Source organism: Saccostrea cucullata, unplaced genomic scaffold (assembly GCF_032062105.1).
Source record: "Saccostrea cucullata isolate Sc308-1 unplaced genomic scaffold, CSIRO_AGI_Scuc_v1 ctg103, whole genome shotgun sequence".
Classification (NCBI taxonomy): domain Eukaryota; kingdom Metazoa; phylum Mollusca; class Bivalvia; order Ostreida; family Ostreidae; genus Saccostrea; species Saccostrea cuccullata.
Genome location: NW_026937060.1, coordinates 594,425 through 620,564, shown reverse-complemented (window position 1 = coordinate 620,564; position 26,140 = coordinate 594,425). Strand labels below are relative to the sequence as shown.

At 33.7% G+C, this 26,140-nt stretch overlaps 1 protein-coding gene across 1 annotated transcript; it reads left to right on the top strand.

The window, feature by feature from the left end:
- Positions 1 to 509: 509 nt before the first annotated feature.
- Positions 510 to 26,140, top strand: LOC134247160 (mycocerosic acid synthase-like polyketide synthase). The gene is made up of 7 exons (XM_062729500.1): positions 510 to 718; positions 1,404 to 1,564; positions 2,151 to 2,354; positions 3,761 to 3,942; positions 7,960 to 8,134; positions 19,431 to 25,972; positions 26,081 to 26,140. Exons 1-7 carry the CDS (start codon positions 510 to 512, stop codon positions 26,138 to 26,140), a joined length of 7,533 nt encoding a protein of 2,510 aa, XP_062585484.1.

Below are 26,140 nucleotides of genomic sequence, written 5' to 3'. Positions count from 1 at the left end.
TCCTTCTATTATTTTAATAGCAATTTATTGTAAGCTGAAAGTAAATTTTGCTTTTGTTCTCGAAATGAGATTTTCAAGTTTGATTAGGAATTAAATTTATTACATACATGTACTTTTAAAATTGTCATAAAATTTCCAAAGTACATGCCATACGGAGCGTACCTAAAATTTGGCACATGCTTATGGTTTTTTCCGAAACTTTTCAATAAAAACCACCCTAGGGAAAGTACCTAAAGAGCTATACAACTATCATATCACGTGTTTTTATTGTGCTTTGTGCATTATGTTTTGACTTCAATCAGGTCATGTTGTCCTTTCAAATAGATATTTAAATTTAACTGCCAGTCAAGAATTGTTTCATCCAATAATATTTTATGTAACTTAAACCAATGTCATAGAAACAGAGTTAGTATATAAATTCACGATCGAGCTTACCCTCAGTTTGAAAAAAAAAATGTCTACTAAAATGTTCCCGTGCAAAATTTTTCAACTTTAAAACCATATGCAAAATGGACACTGAAGATGCCATCGCAATCGTTGGAATTGGCTGCAAATTTCCTGGAGCAGAAAATGTGGATGAATTTTGGAATGTTCTTAAGAATGGGGAAGACCACGTTAAAGATATTCCCAAGGAAAGATTCAATGTCGAAGCTTTTTATGATAGCGATCCTGACACGCCTGGTAAAACATACATCAGAAAAGCTGGATTAGTTTCCGGGTAGGAATCAAATTAAAGAATCATTTAATTAATTAAGGAATCATCAAATTAAGGAATCATTAAATTAATTCTTTAGCTTACATAAATTTTTAAAATAATAATAGTCTAATTTTCTTTTATTTCTTAATAGGTAGTCATTCTAAAATTTTTAATGTGTCAAAATAGATTTTAAAAAAGAAAGAGTTTTTAAGTTATATTAAGATGTAGGTATAAAAAAAATTAAAGAAAAGTATAATTTTTATTATTTTAATCATAATATTACCATAATCAAATGACAATAACATGAGAAGTGTTTCTCGCACTTGATTAATTTAGTTTATCGAATTCATCTTTCTTTCATCAATTATATCATTCACGAAGTATTTTGGTGTGAAATTTTGATTTTATTATACCCCCGCTTGAAAAGTGGGAGGGTATACTGTAATCAATATGTCCGTCCTTCTGTCTGTTACGCTTTGGGGTACCTATCTCTTATCCGCAACTAGTGAAATTTGATAAAACTTTCACAGAATCTTTATTACATATTGCCATTGTGAACTCCAATTTTACTTTTTGATCCGACAAATATGTTGGGTTTCCCTGCCACAGCAAAACATGGACGTTGCCATTATAATCATATGGGAGGCGGAGGTATCATTTAGTGATCTCATTGCTCAGAGTACCTCTATTTTTATCATGATTACAGGATCAACGAATGGGATTACAAATTTTTCGGAATTGGTGAAAATGAGGCAAAGAGAATGGACCCCCAACAGAGATTGGTGCTAGAGTGCACCTACAAGGCTCTGGAAGACGCCGGAATCACCAAAACATCGCTCAACCAATCGGATACAGGAGTATATATAGGTGTGTTCTTCGTTTCAATTTAGATAGTTTATAAAAAATATTTTAACTAATTATTTAAAAAATTTAACTTTCTGTTTTGTGGATAAAATTGTTCAAGTATAAGAGGTTTTTAGATCCGATATGCACGTCTTGAAAAATATCAACGTAAATGCAAAATCATGTCTTGACATCACAGTTAAAAAATTAATGATTTAATATATTTAACGAAGAACCAAGAGCAATCTCTTAAAAATGGAAGTAAGAGAAACATAATATTTTTTGATCTAATACGAGAAAATTGGAATGGAACTGTTCATGTTGTCTTTTGAAATGATATAATAGTTTCAATTTATCGAAATTGCAATTGTAGAAGAAATCAAAGTATTTTTGCGTGAACGTATGCGAACAAGGCAGTACTTATGAAACTTTGATTTGAGTGAATTAATTAGCTAGAGATCTTCTTATACACGTATATATTTCAGTGCATAATGGAGGCATTCAAACTTCATGAGTCGTGTGCAGAATATGATGAAATCTTAAAGTAGCATCATGATTTTGAAAATAAAAGCAGTTTTTATATCTAGAAAAGATTTCTTTTTCTCTTAAGGCGTGATGAATGGAGAGTTTGAAGCAATCACTGGGATAGATCCTAACGTATTAACCAACACCTCAGTGACAGGCATTAGTAGAAGTATCATATCCGCGCAAGTTTCCTACTTTTTAAACCTCCACGGTCCGGCAGTGTCTATAGATACTGCTTGTTCGTCTTCACTTGTCGCCATTCATACCGCACAACAGGCCATTAAAACTGGTAAATAAACATGCTTATTTTTTTATTAACATTTTTAAAAAAAATATATTTACTGCATGTATATTTCTTCATCGTTAGATTATACAGTCAAATACGTTTATAGCAAATACGATTGCAACAAATTAACGCTTACTATAGAGTAATTTTGTTTTCAATGGCTTTCAAGGAGGAATGCCACACCATTTTTTTTAATTTTATATATCTCTGTGTCGACCCTTTTAAACAATGGTTTCAAAAGGCCAACATTAGCTCTTAATTATTTTATATGAATTTTTTTGTATTTTCAAAGAAAATAAAAAAAAAATATTTACATCCAAATTAGATGCTTTCTTGTAAAAATTTGGCCGTAGGCCTATATGAATGCATCACTTAAATACCTAATAAAATATGTAAAGAAAAGCCGTATAGATCTTAATTTTTTTTAATAAAAAATATTTATGAAAATAAACGACATAATTTGTGAATATTTTCTAAACTTATGGTTAAAATCTTCTTAAAACCAGTCACAGCTGGGGAGAACATGTTCGTTTATCATATTTATATAAAAAAAAACTTGAAACGAAATAGCCAAATTTTAGAGAAATTAATTTTTTTTTTAATTTTGGCCAATCCTGCTCAAAATTAAACCGATCCCAACCATAATTGTACAATTATTGAAAATAAATAACATTTCCCCAAGAACGCTAGTTTGATAAGGTGTAATAAGGATTAAACATTATTGAACTTGTCAATAAAAGGAATTTTTTTCATTGTAAATACATGAAGAGGCAATAAATTAGCATTTTATTCATTTTGTGTTAATTTTGATCGGGATCATTTTAATTTTGATCGGGTAAGGTCCAAATATAAAAAAAAAAAATTATCGTAATTTTCTCAATTTCGTTTCAATTTCTTTTTAAAATATGATTGACAAACATGTTGTCTTCAGTTGTGACTAGTTTTATGATGTTTTTAATCATAGGTTTAAAAAATATTCACAAATAGTGTCTTTTATTTTCAAATAATTTTTTATAAAAAAAAAATTAAAAAGTCTAACCAGCCTTTCTTCATATATTTTATTAGATATTCATATGATGCATTCATTTTCAGCAAAAGTATTTCTCGAAAACAGCTTATTGGGATATAATTTTTTTCCCCATTTTCTTTGATAAAATACAATAAAATTAATGTAAAATAATTAAGAGCTAATATCGGTTTTTCAATGCTGAAACCATTGTTTAAAAAGGATGAGTCAAAGATCTATAAAATAAAAAGTTGGTGTGACATTCCACCTTAAGTTGACGAATATAATGCATCACGTCTCTAAGGAAGCAAAATCGTAGGTCATGTCCATGGCACTATGCTTTTAACTTTTTATTGACTGTATTATGTACACCTTTCTCTCTCTCTCCTTTTTTTTTGAAAAGGTGAAATGAAGATGGCGATATGTGGGGGAGTCAACGTTTTGTTGAGTCCAGCAACGTCTATAGGCTTGTCTAAAGCACGTATGGCATCAAGGGCTGGAAAATGTCACACTTTTTCCCAGAATGCTGATGGCTATGTGAGAGGGGAGGGATGTGGAATTGTGCTTCTAAAACGCCTTGGTGATGTAAGCATTTTATTGTATATATATATTCTTTTATGTATAATTGCCAATGCAAATTCATTTTTACCTAATAACTAATTTGTGGAACTTCTCGTTCATTAACATTTTCAATTACTGTCGTGAACCCAACTCACAGTTATTGTGCTATAGCAGAATTTCAAGAAACCGCCTTCACTCTCCATTCTCATAAACAACAAGACATTTAGGTATGTTGCACTTTGCCACCAATGTGACTTTAATTATAGAGAATACTTGTAAAAATTGATTATGTAATAACTGATCATGAAATCCATAAAATTATGAATAAACAACTTATTATCTGTATCAAAAATTCACATTAGAATGAAACCGAATTATGAATATGATTAATATGTAAACCGTGATTACATAATATATGGCGTAATTGATTACATAATATATCAAGCATTCTTGTGGTCTGAAACCGAAAACAACGTAAAACACATTAAACACCAAGAAAAGAAGAAATAGACAGAATTTAACGTCCTAAAAAAGGAACAGGTGGCGAGGTGGAGGCGGCTTAAAATAATTTGAAGCTATCCAACACACATGCACTTTTCACGGCGTCCTAAAAAAAACTGAAAAGTGACGCTATCTGGACGACCGGGTCCAGATTTTTACCGCGCATGATTTTCATTGGGCGTTTACTAAATGTTCCCATTTCCAAGAATCGGTTGCATCTGCCTCTCCTAATATGGACATGCCAAAAACTTTCCAAGGATAATGCAAGCGCGATAACTCATACACGCAGAGCATTCCAATGTGCATAAAATATTTTAAGTAAAACTTAAAATTCATCTATGTACAATTGCCAATGCAAATTCATTTTTACCTAATAACTAGTTTGTGGAACTTCTCGTTCATTAAGATTTTCATGTACTGCCGTGAACCCAACTCACAGTTATTGTGCTATCGCAGAATTTCAAGAAACCGCCTTCACTCTCCATTCTCATAAACAACAAGAGATTTAGGTATGTTGCACTTTGCCACCAATGTGACTTTAATTATAGAAAATACTTGTAATTGATTATGTAATAACTGATCATGAAATCCATAAAATTATGAATAAACAACTTATTATCTGTATCAAAAATTCACATTAGAATGAAACCGAATTATGAATATGATTTATATGTAAACCGTGATTACATAATATATGGCGTAATTGATTACATAATATATCAAACGTTCTTGTGGTCTGAAACCGCCATGTACTTGATTAAATTTATACTTTAAATTAAATTTGATCAAGTTCAATAAAACAATTAAATTGTATGATAAAAAACAAATACCTTACCGCTTAAAATAATTTGAAGCTATCCAACACACGTGTACTTTTCACGGCGTCCTAAAAGAAACTGAAAAGTGACGCTAACTGGACGACCGGGTCCAGATTTTTACCGTGCACGATTTTCATTGGGCGTTTACTAAATGTTCCCATTTCCAAGAATCGGTTGCATCTGCCTCTCCTAATTCCAAGGATAATGCAAGCGCGATAACTCTTACACGTAGAGCAGAGCATTCCAATGTACATAAAATATTTTAAGTAAAACTTTAAAAATTCATTTTTGAATAGAAAATTCATATTTGAGTTGAAGTTAAGGACAGATGATACAAACACACTTTTGTCGTAAAAATTGAAATGAACAACCTGAAACATGTTTCAACGAGTAAAATGAACAAGTTTATCCACATAGTTTTTAAAATGTCATTCATATTTACACAAAAATGGAATTGGTAGTGAAAAATATTTGTATAGATTATTAAGGATAGCTGAGGAAAGGTAGAATTTAGATCATGATAGAAGATTTACAATTTCTTAATATTTTAGAAATTTATTAGTTGTATCATTTGCAACAAAAATAGGCCCAGAACTATATACCAATCCAGGCATTCATTTTTTTGTATCATCTGTCCTTAAAAGTACACGGTACTAGAATGGTTTATCATTAAGTTTAATTTATAGGACAAATTCGGTAAAGATATGAGTTAATAAAACTTATATTTGCAAAAACGGCTATGACATGAAAAACATATATAATTTTTCACTACCGGTGTTATAGAGTAGGATTTCCTCCATGGCCAGCTTTCCCCCCGGAAATTGTACATCAGAGCCAAATACTCCCCCCCCCCCTTTCTTTCTCAAAGTAGGATTTCCCCCAGGTTATAGTCAATCCAAACACAGTAGCAACATTTTTCCAAAAAAAAAAAAAAAAGATCAACGACAAACTGATTTTTAAAAGGTAAATGAGTGGGGTTTTTTTCAATTTATATTGTAAGAATTTTCTAGGCATATTTTTCAAATCATGGAATCTCAACCAAAATATATAACTTTCCAAAGAAATATAAATATTCTCAAAATATGATGAAACAAACAAAAAATGGATGTTTGGATTTTGTTAAATATTAAAATACATTCTTGAAAATGTCCCCAGAATTTTTGCAGCAAGAAAAATTCATACATTTCATAAATTTTTTAAGAAACATGTTGAACTTACTGTAAAGTTGCATATTTGAACTTTTCGCCAAATTATTTCATTTTGGCTGGGTTATTTTACTTAAGAAATATCACTTCTAAATTGAGAAAAGCATCTAATTTAGCCAACATTTCTGAATTTTAATATGAAAGAAATTGTTTGTGTTATTTATCCTTATGGATTTTCATATTTGCCATGTTATATTTACATTGTACAATACATTTATAACAAGCATTCTTAGAGTATTGCGTTAGCAATACTTGTCCCCTAACGGCAAGTGTATTTTAGATAAATCTAGTTAAAAATATTCCGTAAAAATTCATTGAAGTTGAACGAAGTGAAAACGTGAAATTAACTTACCAAAAATTAGCTCAATATCTTTAATCGTGTAGAAAAACATTGCAAAAACTATTAAAGATTGAAAAGGTCGTAATTCCTTTAATAAAACTGAAGCGAAACGAAACGAAACGCAAACTTGAACTTTTACTGACCAAAAATCAGCTCGATATCTTCAAGCATTTAGAAAAAAGTGCTGAAAATCATTGGAGACATACAGACAGACAGAGAGACGGATAGGAAGACGGACGGGCAGACAGACACAGAAGAAATTTATAGTCCTCTCTAGTTTCATCAATTTATTTGTTTTTTTTTTGAAAAATGGTTTGACGGTATAGCCAAGAAAAATCGGATTGAAAATTTTCATGTTCATTTTTCGTATACGTATGTTCAATACATCTGGTCACCATTTTGAATGGACACTTGAAGCAGTGTGCCAACCATTCCTCCTCAGTAGAAGAAGAGCAATTATATTTTATTGCGGGGGGGGGCTGGCCCTTGGGGAAATCGCACTCTATAACTACTATACAGAGTAGGATTTCCCCCCGGAAGATTAACTCTGGTGTGGGATTTCCGTAGGGGAAATCCTACTCTAGAGCCTGTTTTCCGGGTGGGTGGGGGGGGGGTCCGACTTTTGAGCCAGTGTTCTGGGGGGATTCTACTCTAGAGCCAGTTTTCCGGAGGGGTTGGGGGTTGGGGGAAAGCCTTCTCTACAAGTCAGACCGGTACTCTAAAATAAGCTTGCTACCAACGGAAATGGTACTCTATCATCTCAAATTACTGTATCTTGTCGTCTGTGTGGCGCAGTGATTAGAGCTTCTGCTCTAGATAGTCAATCCTTAAGTCGCGCGTTCAAATCCCTCTGTTAGACGTGAAGACCGGTTCTTTGTATAAGACCTCACAAACCAAGGTCCCCTTTCGCAGTAAGTGTTTGCAATTAAAGAAACCTCGCTGCTCAATGGCCCGGAGTGCCGTGCATAGGTATAAATTTGCAGCTTTCCACCGGCAGTTGCAAGTGGTGGCGTGTCAATATGAATGACAAATTCTCGAGAGGTACATTAAACAGATGTCCTTTTTACTTCTCTCTGACTTGCTTCTGATGCTTATATTTCTTGAATTACAGAATGTTGAACTATTGTATGAATGGATAATGTAATTTAATTTTTAAATTCATAATTTTTATCCCTAGGCTATTCGTGACAACAACAAAGTATGGGCAATCATAGACACTGCCTGCAATCAAGACGGACACGAGAATTCTCCGATCACGGCGCCAGCCGGTGTTCAGCAGGTTAGGCTCTTAGAGAGAATCTTTGAAAAATCAGCCGTTCATCCCAGCAGTATACAGTATATAGAAGCTCACGGTATGTTAAAACTCTTTTTTTTAAAGTTTTGAAAGGATAGATAAACTGACTTATTATCTAATAGTGTGTTTTCCATTGAGATAATTTAGAGTTATTCCCAATGGTCGCCATATTGTAGGTCAACATTCTCAGATCCCTTCATAGTTCAACCGAGTTCAATTTGTTATACTAGTTACTGAGGTAAAGATAACACTCTTTTTCTTAATATTTCCATTTCTAATTTTTCTCTCTATCATATATGTAACTCTTTGAAAGTTAGCGGAGCTAATTTCTTGATAATTCTACCGGAATGTAAATTAGGCAGGTCAATAGGTCAGGAGCTGAGGAGCCCTAATATGCATGCAAATCTCGTGCGCATCTGTCTCTGGGTCCGACGCTAAGGAGGCCAAATGTGCATGAAATTTCGTGCGGCTGCCGTTGTGTTTGACGTCAGTGGGCGAGTACTATTGAAATTTAAATCTATGTCTGCATTTTGAAAGTCTAAATCTACAATTTTATTTCACAATGAAATGGAAATATAAGGAATCACTGTCTAGTTAGTATAGTATGCCAGGGACATCAACAATAGTGGGAAACATTGGATACTAACTAGACAGTGATTCCTTAATTAATATACGCTTGTTAAATCCCCCATTAATTCATAATTATAAGATTGTAAATATTTTCCCCCATATATTTCTTGCATGCATTGTTATTTGAAAATGTGAAGTCAAATTCACATCATTATTTATTGATATGAAATAATTTTTCTTGTGAGAACGCACTTGGAAAAAAATTTCAAGTGCGTTAAATTTGGAACCAAATCAACGCACTTTGAAAAAATAAAATTTCTTCTCAAAATGCGTTAATATCGACCATATTAACGCACTTTGAAAAAATGTGTATGGATTGGTCAATATTCTTGCAAATCTTAGGTATGATAAATAGAGGATATTTATATTGTGTGATTTGATAATGGCTTTATCCAACGAGTTGAAATGGTGTATATATTCGCGAGGCTTGCAGAGCGAATATACACCATTTTAAGGAGTTGGATAAAGCCAATATCAAATCACACATTTATAGATGTTCTATTTAAACGATTTAAAGGGGGATGTAACATCTGTCTTCAAGTAGCCAATACAGGCTCCTTGATAGAATAAGACACTTTTTTGACATATACGAGTCTTTTTTCTTGCTTTTAACGATATTATCGCTCTTTACCATTCATTTTTAAGGGCAATAATTTTCACAAATAAAAGTTTCAATAAAATAGAATCTTGAAGCGAGGGATCGTGTCAAAACTGGAAGTGCTATTGATAAAACACCTACCCGTGGATAAAGCAAAAGTTTATCTAATGGCCTGTATCACCAACACGTATGGGATAAATAATTGGACCTGTTTGATAACTCTTCGGTGATGAGGTCACTTCAGGGTGTGAAAGTAGGCGATTTTGATTTTTCCATACTTTGAAAATTCTTTTCTGTTCCTAATGTTTTCTAGTTTGCATGCATTTTATGTATAAACTGAAATTTATTGAAAGTTTTCAACGTCATACCAGTTATATAAATACATATATTTGGGTGTAGCATAAGCATCAGCACCGGGAAGGGGGATGGGGGCGAGGAGGGGGTAGGCGCACAAATGTTTTGCAAAGATATACATAAGATATGCATAAAAAATTGGGGCTTACCTTGGGAGGGGTTCAACTTTCAATTTGCTAATGTACTAAAAAAAGTCGGGATGAGAGACCTTCTACTCATCTTCTCCTTGTTCCCAATGAGGTGAAATGAGTACATGTAAATTTAAAAAAAGTTTTTCAATACTGTATACAGGGAAATTTTCGAATCCGTTTTATTTTCGATCCTTTCGCCCTCTCTCAATTCGGCGAATTTAAAACAGGGCGAATCTTAATTATACGGCATAATTTCTGAAACAGAACTATGACTGGGCGAATTTAAAATGGGACAGAATTGTTCGCAAGTGCAAAAGGGCGAAAATAACACAGGGCGAAACTAACCCTGTATACAGTAATTATACTGTAAATGTATTATATTTGGCGTGTACGGTGTTGAGCGGAAAATGATTTTTAAACAAGTTAGCGTAGATTTGATTTAGCGCATTTCTTGATGTTCTTATTCATGTATCAATGTTAAAGACATTTAGCGATGTACTTGAATTAGCGGAAGTATCTTTCCGCCAAAAGCGCTAAAATGAATACACCGCCAAATGTAATACGTTTACAGTAATTTTCACAAATTGATTCTCTCAATTACTAAAATAAGTCTAGAATTTTTTGTTTTATACATATTTTTTTTTTCAAAGTGAGTTAACTGTCCCCATGGTTAAAAAATGTTTATGTACACTCTTGACGCACTTTGAAAAAAAAATTTTCAAAGTGCGTTGAGTGTGTTCCAAATTTAACGCACTTTGAAAAAAAAATTTCAAAGTGCGTTGATTTTGTCCCAATTTTAACGCACTTTGAAAAAAAATTTCAAAGTGCGTTGCCACAATGCATGTTAAAAATTGTTTGCTCATAGAGGAAAATTCACTACTTTGCCCTACAAGATGGCGACTAAGGGGAATTACTCCGAGGCAAAATACGTCATAGGAAAACACTTACACTGATGAACATTTTCCTTTTCTATTCAAATTTCAAAGCTATAACAAATAATTGTGAGATGTCGTCTGTCGTGAACTGTGCGTTAATGTTATTTTTTTGGAACATTCTGAATGGTTCTAATTAAACCCGGTTTGATTGAAAAAATCGTTTGGGATCAGGCAAAATATGTGAATTTCTTGATCTTGGTTCCTTTGATGTGAAATGGGGGGGGGGGGGGGTGTTAAAATTTAAGGCATTTTAAAAGATTTTTATAAAAGAATTAAAAAATATACATACTTTAGTCAACCTTAAGCTTGACGTAAATTTTCAAATCACCTGTTCTAAAATGACATTGGATGAACATCCTTAAAGACAATATACATGTACACAAGTTTGCAATGCATCTTTTTCACAGATATTTTACTAAAAAATAATTTTTCATAGTTTAATGTGATGTTTATTCTTAAAAAAATCGGCATACATTACCAGAAGTTTTGATCAAATATAAAATTAATATATGAATTGCACAGCCCCACCAAAATCTTAGTTCTATGATATTCGCTTCATTGTAAATTATGAAGTTTTAAACCTTTCACGAAAGCGAAGGGACATTTAATCTCACTCATCTGCCCGTATGTCTAGCTGTCTGTCCGTCACAAAAACTTTAACCTTGGTCATATCTTTGGAATTAAAAGAGATAGGGCTTTCAGGGAACCCCGGTCCTTCAACTGGCGTTGAAATTTCATAAATATTATGGATTCTATTGAAGATTACGTCAGACGATAGGTCAGATATGAAAAAGAAGACGTTGACACGTTGTCAGAATGGATAAAATGTATCAGATCCATGTTGAAATCGCGAATTAAAAGATTCAGGGGCAATATGAAAACCATCTATCCTTACATGTATGTATTCAGTACCCCAGAAGTGAAAAAAAAAAATAGATAGATTACATGATCAGTACGTACTGGTCCCTGCTGACAAAGTAGGTAACAACATTGTCTTTGTTTGTAAGGCTCATTATATAAATTGTATTTTAGAAGAACTTGGATTTAATTCTACAAGTGGTAATCCAACTTATACTCATAGTTCCCATTCTAAGGAAGAAATTCTTCAAAATCATTTGTCAGTTTTGAATATTTTTAATATCCCTAAGAAGCAAAATGAATTTGAACTACCATATACAGCTTGTTAATCTCACATGGTTTTTCGCACAAATTAAGATATTGTTTTTCTTGCAATAAAATTTCAAATTATCGAGCTTCAGTAGGAGAAATAGACCTTATATTATATAATATTTCATGATAAAGGTGCATATTCTCTAAAATCAGTATCTGAAGTTTTAAAACTCGATGTTTTTAAAGGGAATTTGTTTGTACACATTTATGACGTTACATGTGTATGATTCTACAAAAGGTATTCACAAATTAATTAATCGAGCTTTTCTTGAAACTTTTTAGTTGAAATGTTCAAATTGAATTCTTACAAATGAGTATTTTACGAAGTACTTTGCACATTGTCCATACTTGTCTTTGTCAAAATGCAGCGCTGAAAAATGACAAAACTGCGCAAAGAAATCATGTAAAAGGATATAATAATGAAGTATAATTTATCTTTCAACATAGTAAATCGTTACTTTTGAAAAGAAAACTCTTACATCTATGGTCTGAAACTTTGAAAGTTTTCGTTGAATGGTATTTTTCATGATGCTAGATTTCAGAATGTTATACAGAAAAAAATATCCTCTTTTTAACATAGAGAGCATTCAAACAGATGAAAAATACTTGTATCATCTTGCGCCTTAGTGTCATATTAATGTACAGAAAATACTAAAGTTACATGAACTGCACTGTTTCTGTATCTAGACAAGGCAAAGGTATGCATTATAGTGAACGGATACAAAGACGACTGCATTTGACGAGATACCATGAAAAAATCATTTGGGAACTGTCATAATCTATCGGTCAAGAGCATATAAAAATCCTACCAATTTTTATTTGTGAATTATGTTTAAAGTAATGGAATAAGGTCAAAATGAGGTTATGAATCACTTTTAAATCATATATTGTTGTCACCTTATACAGTTTTGCATTATAACAATGTGATCTCAATTTGTGCGAAAAACCAAGCGAGTTTGGAAAGTGCGTTGAGCTGTATATATTCGGAAGCCCATTTAGGACCTACATAAATATTTTTTGAAATTTGATATAACGAATTGTCGAATTTATTATAACGAATTTAATTCATTATAATAATTTCGTTGAATTTGTTATAATGATTTTAATCTCTTATAACAAATTTGTTGAATTCATTTAAACAAATTCTTTGATTTGTTATAACGAATTAAATTCCTTAAAACGAATTTAAAAATTTGTTATAACAAATTGAATTCGTTTAAACAAATTTCAAAGTTTATTATAACAAATTAAAATCGTTTAATCAAATACAATAATAAGGACCTGTTGAAAAATATATATATGAATTTGATATAACGATTTGTCGATTTCGTTTTAACAAATTTAATTCGTTTTAACAAATCATGGAATTCGTTTAAACGAAACCAATTCGTCATAACAAGTTTTAGAATTTGTTAAAACGAGTTTAATTCGTTTTTACAAATTTTTGAATTTGTTAGTACAAAATCAACAAATTTGTTATAACAGATTTAAGCCCGAGATAATAAGCACCGCCTTCAGACTTTCCTGGTCTGTATTCCTCTGTCAATCAAATGAATTAAGGTCCATCATTGGGTACTTAAAATTGATTGACATTTAGCTACTAGTCCCTGTGTATAACTCTTTCACCTTCTTTGACACTCGTGGCTACCATTGAATTAACTTTTGGTCTTCTGATGAATTACCAGCACAATTAGGAAGCCATTTTAGCTGATTATCATTGATTATAATTATCTGAATAAAAACATGTCATTGAAAAAAATGAGAATTTTCTCAAAGTGTTTCAATAAAATCAATCAAGATTGGGTATAATTTTCTTTATTAATGAAAAGTGCAATCTTGTCTTCACTCGCAAAATATTCTTGTTTTGAGACGCGGCGAAAAAATTACCGGTTACGATAAAAATAAAGGATAAAAATAATATAAGCTGGTAATACATGTAATAGTAAGGATGAAAGCAAAATACCTTATTAGAAATAACTTAGCCTGGTCAAATATTAAGACTTTCTCTCTTTTCTTTTCATTTTTTATAACCGTGCATTTCTTACTGCGTGGGTTGTTACCTCCGTTCAAGGTCACAAGTGTTAGAAATAGTTTCGAAAGAAATACATGTTGATAAATTAGCAATAACTTAATATTTCGTTTTTTGATATAGTATTATAATTTACATTAACTTCAAATTCACACACACTTGTAAATAATATTAATTTCTTGATTACGAATTTTTCACAATATGACACCTTTGCTAAAAATAGGAAGGACCACGCGACTTTTCATACAAACGGGAAGTAAATGTTACTATTGACCGTGATCGAAGCTCTATGCTACTATATTTACGATAATTATAAACATTTCTTAAAATATAGAAAGGGACAGGCAAGGATGAATATTTTACATTTGAAATTGTACCTATTTCATTACTTTTTTTTTTTTTTTTACAATGAACTCAACTAATTGGTGCTGTGACGTTCAATGTAAGGTACATAACGTGGATTTTTACAAAAGTCGGCCGATGGAATTTCTGCCTGATATATTAGATATAAGTCTGAAAATTATGGAATTTTGCAAATATCATTTATTACTAATGACATTTTTATTAATGATGTTGAGATCTACTAATTTTATGATGAAAAGTACCGTATATACTCGCCTATAAGTCGGTCCGCCTATAAGTCGGTTGTATTTTTTGTTGTAATTTTGAAGGGATTTGCCATTGACCCGCTTATAAGTCGGTGCAACTTTTTGGCGACTGACAATTTTAAATCAATGCAGTGATTTTTTGACCTGGTTTTAATTAATATTTCATATGATGCCAATATCTAATTTTAAATCATTAAACAAATAAGCAATGCACTTGAGATAAAAATAAAACCATTAAAGTAAGAAAATATTTGTAATTTATGTATCATCTTTGAATACTTATATGTTTATATGTAATCCAGACTTTGTTTTTCAATAGTCCGTAGAAATATACATAAAATGCTACATTTCACAGTCCAGAAAAAATGTCTCCTTATGACTCGCCTATAAGTCGGACATAGAGTTTGGGACCAAAATTTAACTCCCAAAATACCGACTTATAGGCGAGTATATACGGTAGGCCAGACAGGCTGTACAGGTAATACTCATGGACTTCCTGTGTATACTGTTTGTGTATAAGGATTAGCGCTTCCCACGGTCTGCACGACCGTCAATGCCTCGGGGTGCCAAGCAGGTAAAATTTAGTCCCTCCCCTTACCTGAGAAAACCGTACGGTTAAAAATCTCGGCCTTTAAATTCATTATAACGTTTTCAAAGAAATTGTTATAACGAATTAAATTCGTTATAACAAATTTGACAATTCGTTATATCGGATTCAAAAATATTTTTCGATAGGTCCTAAATGGGCTTCCGATATTGGATTCCGAAACTTCATAAGAATCCTTACAAACAAAGATACATTGCGGGTTCGAGTGAAGGTTCAACCAACCCTCTTTCTCTACTCCTCACTAAGATATTGACAGTAATGAAGGAAAAACTTCAAGAGTACTGTGCAACAATATATTCAAGAAGTGGTGTGAATCAGATGTCGATACTCAAAAATTCCAAAGAACTTTTGGACAATTTGAAATAATTTTTTTTACCAAAATCAACAGCTTAAAAACTTACGACTTTCAACTTTATACACAACCATTCCATTCTCCACGATAAATTAAATTCCAGGTTTTTGATATCATTGACAACATAAAAATGGAACTCGTAAATTTACTTACCTCGTCATTGGTCATTCAAAATTATTTTGTTAAAACACTTTCTGATTGCACACACGAGTTTCTGATTGACAATATCTATGTGGTTTTTTGGAGACCAGGTCTTCCAAAAATCTATTGGAATTCTCATGGGTACCAATTTCGCTCCGTTATAAGAAGACTTCTTTTTGTATTCATATGAAGCAGAATTTATGCAAAATCTTGTAAGTGAAAAGAAGAAAACACTGTGGCCTTCAACTCGACATTTAGATATATTGACGGCGTATTGTCAATTAACAATGGTAATTTCCGTTCCTGTGTCGATACGGTATACAAATATCCCAGGGAGCTTGAGATAAAAGATACCACAGAGTCTGACACATCTGTTTCATACTTGGATATTTAATTTCAAAAGAAACTAATGGTAATCTAACAACCAAGCTTTATGATAAACGTTATGACTTTTAACTTTTATGTCGTCAACTTCCGTTACGTATGCAGCAATATACCTTCATCACCTGCAAACGTAGTTTATATATCTCAGTTGATTCGACATGCTCTACGTATGAACAATTTCTAAAAAGGGGTAAATTATTGACAAACAAGTCGATGAAACCAGACTATCAGCAGTCTCGTTTAAAGTCATCATTTCGCAAATTCTATGGTCGATATCATGACCTTGTCAGCAAATACAATTTATCATTGAGTCAAATGCTGGCTGACGTTTTTCATACTTATTGTTTGTCCATTAGTTATACACTGAATTGACGACGGGTTTTCCGTTATTTCCCAATTATGACAAGGAGCACACGGTGGGTTTGACCGGTCAGCAGGGGATGCTCACTCCTCCATGGCACCTGATCCAACCTCTGATGTTTTGGAGGATCGTGTTTCCTTTGTCTCTATTTTGTATTGTTTTATGGACTTTGATACTGAATACTCTTCGTTATCTCCATATCCTTCATTTCACGTGTATATTACTTGTGATAAGACTTTTCTTAATACACTTTGTATTTTTCCCCATGGCCCTGACCCTGACCTCCTTATAAAAAACTTTAACATTACTTTGAATTGGCCATAATATTTGGGAGAGAAGAGATAAGGTCCTCATATTATACATGTAAATTACTCTTTAAAGACCTTTTTAATTTAACAATTATTTTTGACCTCATGACCTCGACCTTGAAGTTTGACTTACTTTTCTGAACTTTAACCTCGGTCATAAATTTTGAATGAGAAAGGATTATGCTTTCATATTAAAACTGCATAATGCGTGTGACAAATTCTTTATAAATGCAGTATGATTTCTGACCCTGTGACCTATACCTTGAAGTTTTAAATACTTAAAAATAAACATTACTTAAAATTGGCCATAACGTTTGGATGAGGAGAGATAGGACCTTTTTATATACACTATGATTTTTACATCATGACCTTGACCTTGAAATGTGTCCTACTTTTCAAAAACCTTGGTCATAACTTTTAAATGAGAAGAGATATTGCCTTTTAAAAGACCTTTCTAAATATATTCTGATTTTTTACCCCATGACCTTGACCTTGATGTTTGACCTACTTTTCAAAAATGTAAATTTTTCTTTATAATTGATAATAGATTGAGAAGACAAAGGGCTTTCATAATTGACAAGTGCATTACCTGTAACAAGATATATCCGAGTATGTTATGATTTCTGACCCCTGGACCTTCACGATTGACTTATTAAAAAATCAACTTTGGTTATAACTTAGGAATGGCATGTAGAGGGCGTTCATATTTGACACAATATGCCATAAAAAGTGACATATCGCCACAAAGACACCGAAAGCGGGGGCAACACTTCCTTGAATTTGCCTCTTCCTACTAATTTGAAAGGTGTTGAAAGCTAGTTGTGTGCCGTAGCTTTTGCCGTATTTTAACATTTTTTCAATGTGTATAATGTCAATGTAGTAAGCTCATCAGATAGACAGCTACATTTCATAATGTAAATTCAATGTAATTTGTAATTCCCGGACATGGGAAAGTTGCTCCCAGCACTCTTCAAATGAGGGAATTAGTCATAAAAACAGTCAATTTCATAGTGAAAAATCCGTTCATCGTTGAACTTTTGCTATCAACGTAGTCGTAAATATCTTCTGTAATTTAAAAAATGTAACGTGACAAAGAGCCGATGCAAGTGAAGTCGCTTTGGCCAAACTTGGTGGAGGTCTTAAACATATATATGCAGATAGAACATTTCCCGGTAAACAAAACTTTTTATCTTAAAAATATCAACACATAAGTTATTTTCTCGGAAAATTTTAAGGTGTTTTTCTTATGGGCGTCTTTAACTAGTTGCAACTATATTTAAAATAATCCCACTGTGGGAGTTGGAAATCCTGTTTTGTAGTGGTTGTTGGCACGGAAAAAACCCATCCCTAACTGCTCAATAGTCCTGAGTACCAAGTGTAGGTCTGAATTTGCAGCTTTCTAGCCTCAAGTGTTGGTGTTTCTAAATACGCAATTGAGTTAAGCTAAATATGGGGATTTCTATGCAAATAAGCTAATAAAAATGTATAAATTGTATATTTCCTATACAAAGAAAGTTTGAATTGATTTCCTTATTCATACTCATTGCCCACAGCATATTATTGCTAGTACATATTATGACGTCATATTATGATGCCATTGTTCTTTCCCATTCAAGGTAATAAAACACATTAACAAAACAACATGGGCGTAATTTAAAATAAATAATGTATAGTATTAAGGAGAATATTATAAAGATTAATAAAATTGCTGCACAAATCCTATGCACTTTTACAATTGATAAAAAATTTTGGAAACTTACACTGGACTGTGAATTTTACCCTATTTCAATTTAAGACTCTAGAAATTGTAACTCAGCAATTACGGTGTCGACATTTGTGCAGCAATATTTTGTATCCTTGGAATATCCTGCGTCTATTTATACTTTGTTTCTGTAAAACAAAGTAAGGTATGCCCTTGCACCGAAGCGATTCTTTTTTCATTTTTTTATTTAACTTGTGTAGTCAGGGTCGATAACGTCATAAAATGACGTCATAATGTAAACTAGCAATCGCATATAGTGGGTACCAAGAATGTTTTAGAAAACAAGTCTTGAATTTTTCTGAGTGGTAGATATAACCATTATGGGTTTTACTAGATTTTTAGCATAGAAACCTCTCTTTACGTAGTCTTAACTCATTTGGGTATAATATTGGGAAACAACCTTGAGAGAGACTATAATCAACGAACAAACAAACACAGTATTTAAAGATTAAGTAACATATATCCCACACATACTCGCACAGAAAAGAGTGTTCAGTTACGGGCAAGAATAATCAGGACTTCAAAAAATCCACCGTGAGTCAACTGGAATACAACCTTAATTTTTTATCCTGTTTCAAGTCAGAGGAGTATTGGCAGAAATCGTACCAGAAAAGGAAATTCAAGTTATGCATAAAATATAATAATATCTTTGAAAAACTTACTCTTAAGAAAACCAGGACAAAGACTAATTTTAACGTGGAAAATGATACATGAAAAGAATATGAGTTCTTAATATATTTTTCTTAAAAACTGGAATCTTATTTAATTCATCTGACAGAATTATTAAAATTTCATATAACAAGTCATCTTATATTTATTTTCAATTCATTTAAATTTTATATGACATCAGAATTCAGATTCAAGTTTTTGTTATGGCGGAGATGCCAAATCGAATTGCAAAAGTATTTATCGAAAAGAAGCAAATTCTTTGAAAAAAAACAAAACACAATCTGTACTTTAACTTCCACTAAAATTTGTTTATAGGTACTGGAACCCCCGTGGGTGATCCAATAGAAGTAAATGCTTTGGGGAACTTTTTTAGTAACCATCGCAATAATCACAGCCTAAGAATTGGATCTGTAAAGACTAACATAGGGCATCTTGAATCTGCTGCGGGAGTGGCGGGACTCATCAAAGTTCTTTTGATGATGAAATATGGAAAATTTGTGCCATCATTGCACGCAGAGCCACTTAACAAAAACATCCCATTTCAAAAATATGGATTCGTAGTCAGTCAAGATAGTAGAGAATGGAAGTGCGACACTCATGGTCGCCGATTAGCATCAATCAATTCCTTCGGATTTGGTGGCACAAATTCACACGCAATAGTATGCAGTGCACCAAATCTTAGCTCTCTACCAAATAAACACAAAGTTACTATGACAGATGTTCTATTTCCAAACTATAAAGCCGTTGTTTTGTCAGCAATTTCGAAAAAGTCAGTGCAAGATTTAACTGAAGACTTGAGACAAAATTTAAATGGAATGAAGTTGGAAGATTTATCATATACATCTGTACTCCGTAGGGAGCACTTCAAATATCGCAGAATGTTTGTCACAGACTCGATCGGCAACCTCGACAATCAGTTGAAAACATTTTTAAACGACAGCGATCAAAGCGTTTCTGTTTCACATTTCCAGTCATCCAAAGTAGTATTTGTTTTCTGTGGGGTAGGAACAACTTGGAAAGGAATGTGTGCAGAATTTATTACGATAAATCCCGTGTTCAGAAAGCAAGTTCTTGAAATTGACATGTATTTAAAAAACCTAAATGCAAACATATCAATGTACGAAACCATCAAAAACAAAGAGGAGGTTTATGAAGATCCCTTGAAAGCCCATTTAGCAATTTTTACAATTCAGGTCGCTCTAGCTGCATCTTGGAGACACGTAGGAATTCAGCCAACGGCGATCGTAGGACAATCGGTAGGGGAAGTAGCTGCAGCGTACGAATGTGGTTCACTTTCTCTTGAAGATGCCGTAACAGTTATTTATAACCGTTCTCTGGCATTATCAGCTTGTAAAACTGGTTCAATGATGGTCATTCGTAATTGCTCAACCGAAGATGTAAGTCAAGCTTGTACCGAGATTCTTAGCAATTTCAAATGTAAAGCCAATATTGCTGTTTACAATAGCAACGAGTCATGTACAGTATCTGGTGATACAGAAGCATTAAAAAAAATTAAAACTAGATTGAAAGATGAGGCTGTGTTTATTCCACTCAAAACATCATGCGCATACCACAGCCATCATGCCAAAGAAGCGAGTGAGCGTCTCTCTGATATGCTAAAAACTCTACATCCCAAACTGCCACATGTTCGTTTCTTCTCAACTGTCACAGGAATGGAGATGAAAAATGAATTTGCATCCTCAGCATACTGGGCATTAAATGTTTTGAAACCTGTAAAATTTATGCAAGCACTGAGATTAGTCAAAGATGAATTAGAGAATGTTATATTTTTAGAAATCGGTCCCCGGCCTGTATTCATGGCACATCAGTCAACGGTGTTTCCTAACACAGATATCGCGGTCTTACCTTCAATCAACAAATCATCGGAAACAAAGACGTATTTGAGCTCGCTGAATACATTGTTTGAAAAAGGAATAAACCCTTCGTGGGAAAATCTCACAGAGGTAAATGGCCGTCTCTCGAAATTCCCACGATATATTCTTAGCAAGCATGACTGCTGTCTTGAATCTGAAGTGGTCAAAAGATGGACACAAGAAAACAGTCTAGAGGGGAATGCTGGAAGAATTATTCGTCCTGTACCAGGAACGAACGGAGAATTTAGAATTCTTATCTCAAAATCGAATACGCCCTTCGTATATGAACATGCTGTAGAAAACAAAATCATTATACCTGGCGCCCTGTATGGAGAGGCAGCACTTGAAATAGGGAGAATATTATTGACTGGTGATATAGAAAACCTAGAAGTTTCATGGGAAATTTTGAAACCTCTTGAAATCACCATGAACGAGGAAAAGTCTCTTCTTATCGAAACTGATTTTGTTTCGCCACAGAGAATCGATTTCAAAGTGAGAGAATCACCAGGTTCCCGAATATTAGCTAATGGGTATGCACAACATGTAGAGAAAACGCATTCAACGATATTTGACGTTGCAGGATTTGAAATGACCCTCGGAAAACAGCAGCCAAATATAGACATCTACAAAATTCTGAATACCTTAGGATTTAAGCATGGCCCTACATTCCGGATAGTATCAAATTTCCAAACATCGATGAACGACAGTCTCTCTGAAATAAACTTAACAAAAAATGTTCAGATGGAATTGCCAAGAACTTGTTTCCATCCTGTAATCATCGATGGCATGTTTCAGACATCTTTTAATCCAAATATGTTATCAGGGGTTTCAAAAGGATGGCGCATTCTTCCCACAGGAGTGAAGATGTTTAGGGTCAGACAAGCCCCTGTAGCAAAGATGACCTGCTTTTCAAGATTCATGTTAAATCAGAATTCAAAATTAATATTTAACACATTGCTTTTGCGTGAGAATGGAATCGTTGTAGCAGAAATGGAAAGTTTCGAAATGAAAATAATTTCAGAGGATGGTGATTTTCAGAAATATTTTTTTGAAGAAGCATGGCAGAAGACCATTCTTCCAGTTAGTGAAAATTCTTACTCTATTCCAAGTTTTGTTTTTTCTTGGAAAGACGAGGTTCTTAGGGAGGCTAGAAAGGCTTTGTGTAGGTCTTGCTCCAAATTAGAGACTGTCAATCTATCTCACGAGGAGGAAAGAATGGCTTTTCTGTCATTATTGAAGGAAAAACGGCATTCTAATCTTTACCTCATTCCTGGTTTTATCAATGCAGACGGTTATCTGAATGGAAATAATGTGTTAGAGACTGTTAAGAAGTCCACCCACCTTCTCCTGAGGGTGCTTCAGGAGGTAGATACGAAAAACACAAGCTTATACATTATTACAGAATGGACACAGGGTGACGAGGAAAGAGATGTCTTTGGTGTTTTTGGATCGGAACTTTGGGGAATGGGTCGATCATTTCAGAGGGAATGCCCCGACTTTAAACTGATAATGATAGATCTACATGGCCAGTTGTCGGACCTCCAGGATTCACTTTTGTCCATTACCAATGCTTTGAATAATGACAAAGATAAAAATCTACCTCGGGAATATATCATAACATCAAATGGAGTCCTCACTAAAAAGCTTCAAAATATGCCTCTCATCGCTTTTGAAAGTGTTGTCAAGAAAATTGATTCAAACAGAGAAAAGAATTTTTCTGTGCGAGCAAGGTCTGCTAGAGATAATGAAACATTATTCAAAGTCCCAAACCTAGAAAAATCCAATTTTGCAAGGGAGAATTGTACTGTTTTGATTCATGAAGTACTGCTGTGTTCAAAAAATTTCCTATTTCCACCTCCAAAAACTATTCCAGTTGGAAAGTACTGGAGTTCTAATCATGACACGGGTCTTGATGTAATGGCTTGCGAATTTACGGGACAATTGATGAAAAATGGGACGCGTGCTGTAGGCTGTTGCCTTGTCAATGTGACTAGCACCGTGGAAGTAAACAAGTTATGTACATGTGAATTATCGGACTTACCATTTTACAGGATTGGAATGATTTCCAATACTGTAATAGCAATGTGTTTGGCAGAAAAAATAGGAAAGAAGAATAATGTACAGATATTATTTGACAAGCAATTCGAAAACGTCACAAAACTGTTACAAATGATGTTACGAAAAAGACATTGTTCAGTCTTTGCTGCAGAATTCAATGCTAAAAAAGACACACAAAACCCATCAACGACTTGCCTTGTCTTGCTCACAAATCAAATTGCGTGTTCTTTTGAAGCTATTGTGTTCTGGTTTCCGAACATGAAACAATTGCTGAGCATTAAAGGTCTTCTGCCATTGTCCACAATTTTGAATAATCAAGCTCACTATCCATATATAGAATCTTGTGCTATTGATGTATATGAAGCATTCGAGCAAACGAAAATGCAAAAGAGGTTTCTGCAAGCAAAACGATTAATGCTTGACAATAAAGATTTTTTCGCCGAAATAACCCCTCCAAGTTTAGAATGCATTTTAAACTTACATTCTTGGAATGGAACTACAGAAGTAGAAGTACCAAATAAGTTCTTGATAAGACCGGACTCGGCATACATTGTCATAGGTGGACTTTCTGGTCTAGGTTGGGAAGTAACAAAATTTTTAGCCTCTCGAGGCGCAAAAGTGGTAATTAGTCTTTCCAGAAGGACACCATCTACATTAGAGAAGAATCGACTAGAGAACATGAAAAATATTCAAAATACGGTAATTGTGCACGTAAAAGCTGACATTACAGAGATAAAAGATTTAGAACGTGTTTTCTCGGGTCTTTTGCGTCAACTAGGTAGCACACGGATTCGTGGAGTTTTTCAAGGCGCAGGCGTTCTCAAAGATTTACCTGTAACAAGGCTCACAAACGAAAGCTTTGATATTCCACTGATTCCAAAAATACTAGGTACTTGGAATTTGCACTTAATGACAAAAGACATTGATTTAGATTATTTTGTCATGCATTCTAGTATTGCATCACTTTTTGGAAACAAGGGACAAACTAATTATGCAGCAGCGAATGCCTTTATGGATGCATTTGCGTACTATAGAAGATCAAAAGGTAAAGCAGCGCAGGTTATCAACTGGGGTCTGCTTTCAGTTGGAATGGGAGCTGATCAAGATGTTCAGTCAATAAATGCAATGGGCGGTCTTCATGCTTTGCCTAAAGAAAAAATATTGGTTGCCTTAAACCATGCGTTAATTACAAACAGAGTTCAGTTCATGTTTGCAAGCATGGATATATCTCGAGTAGAGAGACAAGATGAGAAGTTACGAAAAGAGAGGCAAAATCGCCTTAAAATTGACGTTCAGAACACAAACACTGGCAGTAATGAATCATTTCAAAATAAAGACCAATTGCTTCAATCGTGGATTGACTCTGTCAGGTATGCCTCAGCATCAGTTTTGGCAGTTGAACCCACAGATATTAAAGAAACATCAATTCTTCTAGATTTTGGATTAGATTCTCAGAAAGCAATAGAACTTATCAACTACCTATATGCATCCAGTCATGTCCGATTACCCGTTGTTTATCTTATGGCAGGTAAAAGTGCTGTCCGTGATATAGCTGAATACTTCATGTCGAAAATAGCTGAGGAGGACACGACCGATAACGATAATTTCGTTTCTGAAAGTCCCTCCTTCTTGGAGCAACACTATTTAGACTTGCGAAAAAAGGACCCAGATAACCCTCATTTAACGATTACGTTGGATTTACATGTTTCATCGCAATTTAATAGTGCAGAAATATGGAAAGGCTCTCTCTTGAATCTTATTTCAATCAACCCAGAATTGAGAACATTGCTTCAAGAGACAGAAGAGGGTAAGAAGCGTGCTAACATACAAAAGGTCATAATTGACATTGAGGACGTTACCTTCCATTTTATTACAGTTTCTTCGAAAGAGGATTTTAAAAAGGCGTCTGACAGTATTTCAAAATTCGATCCATACGTAGACATTCCAATAAAAGCTGTATTTTGGAAGTCCTCTGCATTTGGAATTCTTAGATTGTTAATAAATCACTGCTGCTTCGATAACGGATGTGTGGCAGCTATTGTAAAAGATCTTCAATATTTCATGACTCAATACATATTACATCAGTATGCTCCAGATAAGTTTTCCCATCAGCCAGTTGATCCAGCCTTGGCAATGGAAGGGATGTTGAATGAGCAAATGGACGAACTTAAATCTTACTGGAACATGGAACTTTCCAAATGTCGAGAATCACAGAGTTTCCAAAGGATTCAAAAAGTGGAGGAGACAAGTCCCGCAAGTACGAGTGCAGTCATCACAAGACACTTGAATGTGGATCAGTTACAAAAGATTGAAGAGATGTCTACGAAAAGTCAAAGTACGCTGTTCACCTTGTTTTGTACTGCTTTTCAACTAGCCATACAAAAACAATTAAATTGCCATAGAACATGTGTAATCACAGCAGCAGATACCAGAATGCATCTCCCAGAATTCCGGGAAAGACCTGTTTTGTGCGTGAATTACATTCCCATTATTTCAACAGATATGATTACCCGAAATTCATCTTTCCATAACTTACTAAAGGAAAATAAAAATATTATTGCTCAAGGAATGTCCAAAAGTCTCTTTCCTCTCAAACTTATGAAAGAATTACCAGCCTTCGTAGAAGATATTCATGGCGTGCATTCAATTGTAATGGAAGATTTGACACTTTGGAGTGTTTTCAACACTTCTCAAGTTCAATTATCCAAATTTGGCGTGGAACAAGATTCAAGCTATGAAACAAATCTTAGTGTAATTATTCATCCCAACAAGTCTTTAGAGCTAAAACTGAGGTACTCAGTGGAAAAAGTGGGAAAATATCTTGCAGAGAACATTCTAGAAAACATTGAAGCTATCTTGGAAAAGTTTGTATCGGTTATGAACTTCAATACCAATACCTTGCATTCAAACAAAATGGAACGAGAAGTAGAAAGCTGTTCCGGTGGTAAGTGTTACAATTGTATATTTGTCCAGCTTTCAAGAAAAAATTGTTATAACATTTTGAAAGTTGACTATCTTTAATTTTTTTTACAGAATATTTCTTCTTGTACAACCGCAATGGCAGATTTAGGAAAAAGAAAATATCTATTGTAA